This window comes from Calonectris borealis, chromosome 1 (genome assembly GCF_964195595.1).
Source record: "Calonectris borealis chromosome 1, bCalBor7.hap1.2, whole genome shotgun sequence".
In the NCBI taxonomy this organism is placed as follows: domain Eukaryota; kingdom Metazoa; phylum Chordata; class Aves; order Procellariiformes; family Procellariidae; genus Calonectris; species Calonectris borealis.
In genome coordinates, this window is record NC_134312.1 from 39,686,191 (window position 1) to 39,695,896 (window position 9,706).

A 9,706-nucleotide genomic window follows, 5' to 3' on the forward strand; every position below is an offset into this window, starting at 1 on the left:
AACTAAAAGGCTCAAAACATCCTGGCTACGTATCACTGCCTACCTTGACCAAAGCTGATTCACAGGTGTCAAATCTCAGCCTATAAAATACAGAAGCAGTTGCTTTATTCCAATGAAGATGAGGAGGACAGGAGCATGCCTTTGAAAATAATTAATGCCCTGTGTTGAAATGGAACTGCAAACACTGTTCTGGAGTTTTCATTTTCAAAGGCGGCAGCAATATTCTTCCTGTCTGTGCCCACCTAGTTTGCTATATTGGGCACAGGTAAAAAAATATACCGCATCTAGGGAGGGGGGGAGTCCGCAATAATTAATCAATTTGCATTATAGCAAGAGTTTTTCGGAGACATCTCCTCAAGCCTGATCTGAAATACTTTCAGTTTTTCTTCTTGTTCCCTCCCTTCTTTGGGGCATCAGTACAGGCATTTTCTATGTAGTCAAACAGTAAATCCAGTTCTCCAATGGCTTTAGTCTTTCCATTCTCTCCCAACTAGAAAAGAGCAGAAAGCAAGTTTTAACATCTCGTTATTTCTCACAAAACTGAAATTAGGCTTGTCACAGAAACTGAATCGAGAATTTACTCTCCTTATTCTCTCAAGTAGTTCTGCTAGAGTCATTATACATATATAAGATATAAACTAGCTCATTCAAATCCAGTCTAGCATACACAGTTACCTGCAACCTGATTTCTGAAGGACAATTTTAAATTACCACAACACATGCAGAGTGCTGGAAGTGGAAACATCACTAATCCCCTCTTTAATGCCCCTGCAGGCTTCACCTTCTAAATAATCTCCAGAGTTTGTTTCATAATTAGGTCAGCCTTAATCCAACTCAGTGACAGTGGTTTGGAACTGCTCTTTTTAAACATTGGGAAAAAATGTACCTGTTTCATTTTGCTCTTCATTTCTTCCAGGTTCTTTTCAATGTGCTCTCTGTGTCCCGAGAATTTCTAAAAAAAGAAAACATCCAGACATAACATTGGCAGCTGTATGCAACAATGTGCTTTTTTTTTTTTCCCCCACACCTTTCTATCAACCTTGAGTTTGACATTTTTGATCTGAGGTTTCCTTTCATATCACTGCCTTTTGCCACTGTTTGCAGCATTCCGAGATACAGGAACAGTGACAAGAGTCACGAGAAGGAAGAGAAACCCAACGCCACTCACACATCTGCTCAGCTCCGAGGTCAGGGACGCCAAGAACTGTGCCACCTCCTCAACGTATGGGTACTGGTCCTTGGCCTCGGTGAGGAGGACATCTTTCACTACAATCTCGACAATCCTCTTCATCATGTAGCAGCGGTTGTTTTCCTATGTATGCAATTAAGAGGTCACGTTAAATCATGGTAAGAGATCAACAAGTGCTGCAGAAGGATGCAAAGATCAGCCTCCTGGTGTAAGACTTACCTTGATGTTAAGATAGAGCTGCTGCCCAATGAGCCTGTTGTCCGTGTCCTGGTCCGAGACCCTGGCCTGAGAGGGAAAAAAGGAAATGTCAGGTGGGGATGGGAACCTTACCTAAAAATTAATAATAAACCCTAAGGTTTTCATCAATAATAGTGCAGGTGAAATGAGGAAATGGACACCATAGACAGCCTGTTACAGGTAGATAAGGTTGGACATTGTGTCTGATTCTCCCCTTAATTGGGTGAGATTCAAGGTCAGTATCACTAGAAAATAAATAAGCAGAAGTCTGAATTCCTGCCCCCCTCTTAAATGTCAGATGACATAGTGGTTATGATGACTAAACCAGATGCCGCAGGTGGCCGACCTCACGGCAGCCCGCAGCGCTGCCAGGAGGTGCTGCAGCACTCGATGGCGTACACGAGGGGGACCCACCCATGGTAAGAGCAGCCAAGAAACCTGCCCAAGAAGAGCACTGTAAGATATCTGAGGAGTTGCCCGGCCATGGCTGGAGTCACGGGCAGGCCCAGCTCCAAATGGACTGGGCAAACAGAGAAATCTAAGCTCATGTTTCATAATTGTCCCACTCTAGCAGCAGCCGCTCAAGAGAAGGAGCTGTGCTGTGCCAGGGGCTGCCTTTCCCTTGGGGAGCAGGAGGAGGAGAGGCAGCAGCTTCCCTTGGCTACACGACCAGCGGGCAACAGACCCACTCCACATGCCCAACCTCTGCCTTACTGCAAATGCGTGTTTTTTCTGGAGAAAGGCATGTGAAAGAGAGAGGAATGCCGAAGGCGAGAAGCCCGGGCACTGGCAGAGGAGGAGGTCCTCAGATCCCGCCATGAAGGACACGTGGGTTACTGTACCATTTTAGCCAAGGTGTAGGTGCGATTCCTGATGTACGGCTGCTGGAAGTTGATCTGCCTCAGCCTGCAGGCATGATGGGCAGTAGAAGCCAATCCTGCCCCTTTCAGAGGCACAGGGCTGGTGAGAAGAAGAGGGAGACAGCAACAGCAGCAGAAGATGACCCATCCTGAGAAGCTCTTGGTCAAGGTCTGTAGGGAGGCCATGGGTCACGGTCCAAAGTCGTCTGTCCCAGCAGGTTGCAGCTACAGCACTCAGCACTGATGAGAGAGAGTAGAGTTAGCATCAGGGAGAGTGGGCAAGGCAAAGTGAGAGAGGCACGAAGGCTGCAAGCCTTACCTTTGCTGTGATTCTTGATGTGCTCTGCAGGAGGTAAGATGCACCTTATATAGGGCCACCAACATGTCTCTCAGCTTTTTTTTTTTTGGGTGCTGGTGGTGAGTTAAAAATGACATCAGCAAGTCTCTTACTTTCCAATATCCTCTTCTGAGAATTACCTAACCACTACAAAACCCACAAATACAACTTCGAGGCCATTGTAATCTTTAGTTTCTTATAAAATAAACCAAATTTTAATGCAGGGTAAAGCACAGGCTTTTACCAGGGCAGGAGTCCTGAATTCTTTTTGCATAAAAATATTTGAGAAGTTTATGGGTTTGTGCCTTCTGTCCTGATTGTAACACACTAATTGGATCCACAATTTGATGGCAGATAATGTAACTTACATTAACTTTGTTCATCTTCTGTGGTAAAAGACTGGTGCTCCACTGGTGCTGACTGGTATACTCGAGTGGTCAGAGACTGCACCAGATCCAAAGCACTGACCACTGACAGTTCCTACCCTGTAAATACCCTTTCCCACACAGTGTCCCACTGGAGTCACCAGCCATCTACCCATCACTGTGCAATCCTTTCTGAGAGATCAGAAACTGAGTAGGACCAACTCTGTATTTATCATATCCCTGATCTCCAAATTCCCACTTTCCTCCAAATTCCCACTTTCCAAAAAATTATCCATATTCCAGGCTGTAACTGGGGGTAATGACCAGAGCTGTGGTCATGCACTTACTCATCCAGGTGATTTCCATGTTCCTGACCCTGTTCTGCTAACGTAAAGGCAGTGCTGCACAGGTTTACGCTTTAGCCTCCCCAAATGCATCCACGGCATGAATTCATCTCTCCATGCCTCAGTCCTGCCTCAGTTGCCCTCAGATACCTGCCACATCAGCTATACAGCTCTGTACCCTTGAAGATGCACCCCCTCACCCTGGAGCCATCATCACCACGTCCCTTTCTGTGCCCCTCTCGGGGTATCCCACCCATTCCCATGCCTGGCCTCCAACAGCATCCTGACTTCAGTGATGTGAAGACATGTGAACAACCTAGTTCACATCCCAAATGTACCACAAAGCTATTCAAGAACATGTTTATAAACTCTTCTGCATAAATTTTTCATTTGCCAGGCTAATAGGCCCAGCAGGGGAGCAGGTTAATGAAAAGATGGGAGGCTGAGTTATACTTAGTCAAAAGTCAGACATTAAAGACCAAACTGGGAGAAATCCAGACAGAGAGGCTGCTTTGAAGGATTGACCTCCCCTGAAGTGCAATCCCACAAACTCCTCTCCAGGTGTTAAACACAGTCTGATAACCAAAGTCTGCTTCTAACTGAGGTTTCTCGCACTTCTCCACCAGCTCATCCAGCCCAAGTCCCAACCCCAGAACAAAACCTGTGAATGGGCATTTAGAGCCTCCCTGCGGAAGTAACGCAGCCCCCCTCCTGGTCCAGACCCCTGTCCTCTTGCCCTTCTGGATCCCACCTCTCCATCCCTTTGGTCACTTTTGTCAGACACAGATCCAGCTTTGCCTGACCTCTTCTCGTGGCTCCGATCCCATGGACCTGGGTAAGCAGGTGCTGTGCCACTCGCATCTGTTCAAACTGAGCCCACCTGGTCCCAAGCTTCCCACGCCTCCTGACAGATATGTAAACAGCATCAGGCAGAGGGATGAGGAATTAGATGCTGAATCTTTCTTCTGCCCTCTTGTATGCGGTGATTACAGGATCTCTTCTCCCTGTCTTCTCCAGTATTAGAAACCCTACACTGGGACATACCTATTTAAGTTAGACTTGATAAGGCTCTCTTTCTCCCGTCTATGTTGTTAGCCGCCTCTCTCAGTCATACTACTTTTTGGTTGTGCCATAATGTCCTCCCCCTGACGCTTTAAAAAAGCTTGATTTCATCTGTTTAGTTTACCTCCCTGCCTCTAGTATGACACTGAAATGCTGAAATCGCAATTGTAAGTTTGTTAATTCATATTTACAGATTCCCTAAACATCCTAAAGCCTTCACATTATTTGACCTTTTGTCTGCAGTTGTGAGAGTTATAACAACCTATCTTCCATCCCTCTAGCTTGCTGCGAGTATGGTCCAGCCCAAAAAAGAACATTCAAAATCTTGCTGGACACTAATTTTAGCAGACTATGGTTCCCCTGCTCATCAGTCCACTGGCCTCTTCCCAACCACTTTCCACCAGATGACTGCTGGTCCTGCATGTACCACTGAGTTACGGTATAGCCACAGTCGTGGCTGCAGTTATTCCCTGTAACATGTCAAGAGAATTTCTTTGGAAGTGGAGATATGCCTCCTGTTCCCAGGGTCTGATATTCCTGTTATGAGATTGCATTGAACAAGGATGTGACTAGTCACTGCTATCACCTCTTCCAACTAGCTCACCACACCCTGGGTGGGAGATACGCGTCCGGCATTACATCCTATGGAAAGATGGGGCTAAAAAACTGCATAGTCCTACCACTGGATTTTACTCCAGTCCCCAGCTGAAGTCCAGAAAGGGAAGAAAGGTTTTCTGTTGCAGTTGAGGAAGAATTTTCTGTCTTTTTGTTTGAGGAGGAAATACAATAAACTGCTGAAAAATAAGACTTGAGCCAAGCCTGAAGGTGAACCTTGGAGAAATTGCTTACCTAGACACCCCTCGCCAAACAGGCTGCTCTGAACTGTAGAGCTGGCAGAAGAGATCAGTGGAAGGAAAGCTGCATTTAATTTAAAATGTGGTACCCTGAATGAAGCCATCACTGGTGGGTCTTGCTTTGGGGAGAAAGAATAAAGTGGAAAAGCCGCATCTGAAGAATGCGTCTTAAAAGAGCAACCTTTCTCACTAATTCTTTGCTACATCACCAAGTATTCTAGCAAGTGGTATGGGAACTGGTAATTTAGTAATTTCTCTTTGAACTACTGATGTCTTATGATACATGGCAGTCCCAAGCTTTTATTTATAAAACAATGTTCTCTTGGGGAAAAAAAAACCTGAAAAAACCAAATAAATAAACAAAAACAACCCCCCCCAAAAGACCTCTCCAAGCTCCGGGGGGGGGAGGGGGGAGGGAGAAGAGTGAGGAGGGGGAAAAGTAATTTTCCTTTTTAATTTTATGACTTTTTGTAGGTTTAAAGGTTTAATGTTATTTTTAATGTTTGAAGCTAGTAGCACTGTTTAAAATGCAAAATTCTTACAAGAAAACATACTTGCTATGCTTTTATTTTAATTAAAAACTACCAAAGAGCTCTGAACTTCTATAAAGTACCCTCTGCATTGTTTTTATGTATAATCAACTTTAAAAAATCTTGAAATTGTTCACAAATCGTATTTTCTCCCCAGTGCCGTCCCAAGACTTAAACGTCTATCCTATCACTGACCTCACCGATAAACTTTTAAAGTGTAATTACATGGAGTTTCCCTAATTCATTAAGAAACCGTAGTGGTTGAATATTCTCGACAATGACTTCTTGACCCATATTGAAGACAGAGGATTTTTTGAGGAGGACTGGAACTCTACATCACATCTGCCTCAAAAGCCACAGACGCTTCCGTCTTACTTTGAATGAGGCCACAGGTGAATAACCAATACTGTACTTTGATGTTCGTCTGTTGTGTGCCATCACCAGCACGCTGGCATGCAGGAATTTTCTTGAGCTTTAATACATTTTCAGTCAGCTAGGATTATATTGTATTATTAGAAACATCTTCAGGATTGGATACTGGGCTAGAAAAGTTGTCAAGAGTAGGCATGTGGAAGAGTGAGCCGGTGTATCGTCCTCTTGGGTCTTTCACCCGGCAATGGAATTCTCCTCAAACATCTGTACGAATGGACCACAGGTCACGTAGTGCCTAAAACTGAACAGGCAATCTATCTGGAGACGTCCTCAACTTTCAGGTCACGCTCCTTCCCTTCACTTTGCTCCAGCTCATTTGTGAGCTAGTTCATTGTGTTTTATCTCAGTTCTTCTCTGCTTTTGCCTAGACTTTCAAGCTTGAAAAGATTAAAGCAGACTTAAAACATGCTTCAGCTCAAGCTCCAGCGGAGCCTTATTTTAGTCGGCACTCTGCCCAGCAATGAAAACATCAGTAATGGAAGTTGATTCTTTATAAAACTTGAAAACAAGCTTTTCTGTAATTCAGCCATTCATGATGGAAACATCCTAGCACAGAGACAAGTGTCTTCTGGGCGTGATCATTAGGAATGGCAGAAGGGATTAATCTTCTGTGGATGAAATTATATCAACACAGATATTGGGACAGGACATATACCATTTGACGGTTATATTTTTGCTGTTTTTATGATAGGTTTGTAAGACACTGTGAATCTTTTGGAAGGAGAAGTATTATTATTAAAATTGCTTAGCCTGGGAGTGTTACGTGACTTTGGAAAAGACTCATGTCAGATCTCAGTACAGACACTGCTGACTCAGACTTTTTGCAGAGGATGTGCGATTCACCTACCTCCCCTGACAGTAACACTTTTGTTACACAGTGAGTAACACATTTCCTCTGAAAATAACACTTTTGCTGATATATCTGATTTTTCATCAAATTATTTCTGACCTTCACTTGGTTCTGTTACATAATTTCTGGGTCCCTTAAGTGCAAGATGCTGTATAATAAACTTCATAAAATTGGTATTTCTTATCATAAAAAATCTAAGTGGAAGGGAACTAATAGTTCATTGTGGTCTCAATTTTAAATTACATTCTGGGACAAAAAAAAAACCCTCGGTTTAAATAACTATATTCTCTCCTCAGAAATATTGATGTGGTGCTCCAAGAGAAAGCCACCTAGAGACATTATACAGATACTACTGACATTACCACTGCTACTCCAGGACCATGATGTCGTAACTTTCCTTGCAGTGCCAGGAAGATTCAGTGATTAATATGAAAACAGACAAAAAACCCCCAGTGTCAATGGAAGTGCAATAGACATTAGTCCAGCGGTCCCGCCTCTGCAGACAACTGCTGCCGACATCAGTAAAGCATAAACAAGTTTTAATAAGACTTGCCGACAGGAGCCATCACTTAGCTCACGCAGGCGGGAGAAAAGATAACTCAGACCATCTCAGTGCACGCAGCTTCATGCCACCAAAGGCACCACTATTAACCCCTCCACCAGATGGCTAGTGCTTTTAATTCAGAGTGTAAAATCACGCATGTATTATGGGGCTCTGTCACTTTATATAGTGACCTACATATATCCAACGATGTCTTGCGAATAGTCAGATCAGGTGAACTGAAACTTGTGTGCTTCCTGTTAATGTGATGCGGTTGCACAGCAGTGACTCAGTGACATGGCAAAGTGGAATTACTGACATAGTGTATCTTAAAGAAAACCACTCTAACTGGGAACAGAATTTTGCAAGCTCGTTTATAATCCAAAATTCAGTGGCAAACAGTCAGATTAAGAAATAGCCCCAGCATTATGCACCTTGATTTAGCAAGTACCATCAGTTTTATCATGTAATAAATCCACACCATCTTGAGTAGTTAAAAAGTCATTTTGAAGGGAAACAACTTTATTTAAGGTGAAGTACTTGTGCCCAGACACTGCCCATAGACCAGCACTTCCACTGAGGCTCTGAGCTCAGCATTATCTTCTGAAGGTGAGCCCCTGGCTGCTGTTATTCTAGGTAACAGGGCTGCTAGAGAAGGAGGTGGCAGTTCCCGTATTTTTAACAGGAGTCTTCTAGTTAGTATCCGTCCCTAGGAAGTCAACAGCCCATGCCCCAGCCCGAGGTTATGCTATGGCCCATCTCCCAGGAGAGCCCCCGAGTCAGCACGTTTCCTGTTGGAGTGGGACTATTGTGAAGAATGTGAGATTTATGGGCCCAAAGGGAGACCAAACAAAATAGCTACAGTGCAGCAATTAGGATGCTGTTTTCCTGGGTTATCTGTTTTTAGCCACATGTCGTGTAAGCTAAAATACATAAACAGGCTGGAGCCAGCTTCCCACTGGAAACACAAAGAGCGCGCTCCTCATGAGAGCATTGTTCAGGGAACTCACGGACCCACTCCAGCCGCTGGGCACCAAGCCTCGGCAGGTTTTCCCCAGCCCCACAAGAGACCTTGGAGCGAGAGCTGGGCATCCAGCTCTCCAGGGTGCATCTGCAGATGCCTGTATGTTGTGTGTGTCACACCAACCAGCGACCAGAAAGGGTCCTAGGAGGGGAAAAATCCAGAAGCACAGGCTTTCTGGATCCTGTCAGCCATCCCTACTGTACTTCAAGTCTTGAAGTAGGTGCTTTGGAGACACCCCAGCACATGACAGTATTAAACAAAGTCACCTTGAACAAAAAGCTATTTTTTTTTTTATATATATATATATATAAAAATATATATACACACAAAAAGCTATTTTTTTTATATATATATATATATATATATATACACACACACACGTATATACAGACACACAAGACCTCTGAAGAAAGTAGGGAGTGAGAAGCTTCAGTTGTCCTTTTCCTATCCACTGAAGAACTGTCTGCACTAAGGAGGATTTGCTGCCACGACTGTTACCACCAAACTCCCCCTGCAAAGAGCAAGCTCGTACCAGCAAATGAGTGCTTTTGCTCTTAGACTTTTATTCCAGCCCCATGAATGGAATAAATTGATCCAACAAAAGGTGTGTAAGCTGAAAACACTATCAGGCCTTGCTCGCCTTCCCAAAGGACTGCCAGCCTCCAGGTGAATCTTGTGCGGTTCTCAGTCCTCCACCCTAACAAGACGCGGCAGGACCACCGAGCGCCATCCTTCACAGACAGGCAACAGGCTTATTATCTGGCAAGACATGAAGGCTTTTGAGAAGCAACAGACTGGAATCAAGTCTCCTCTTTGCAGGCTTTCTGGGGGAACACTTTATTGGCAGGAAGAGGTAAAGGAACTGGGTAAAGGAAGGCCTTTTCCCAGCTGGCAGTGGTCAGTGAGGAAGATCCAGCTTATTTACTTCTACAGGTGGTTTAGAGTTGTGAACCCCCAGCAGCGAGATTCACCCAGCCAGTATACCTAATGGGGATCAGGATCTGAAGATATTAAATTCAACACTTATTGACCTGGGTCCATTATTAATGTGCTGGTTTTGTAAATCTTGACCTTAAAAGTC

General features: G+C 44.3%; 1 protein-coding gene across 1 annotated transcript; it reads right to left on the reverse strand.

Moving 5' to 3' along the window:
* Positions 1–376: 376 nt before the first annotated feature.
* On the reverse strand, positions 377–2,472 carry IL22 (interleukin 22). The gene is made up of 5 exons (XM_075154070.1): positions 2,269–2,472; positions 1,409–1,474; positions 1,169–1,312; positions 887–952; positions 377–490 (listed from the first exon to the last, which is right to left on the reverse strand). The coding sequence occupies exons 1-5, from the start codon at positions 2,470–2,472 to the stop codon at positions 377–379; spliced, it is 594 nt and encodes a 197-aa protein (XP_075010171.1).
* Positions 2,473–9,706: the final 7,234 nt, after the last annotated feature.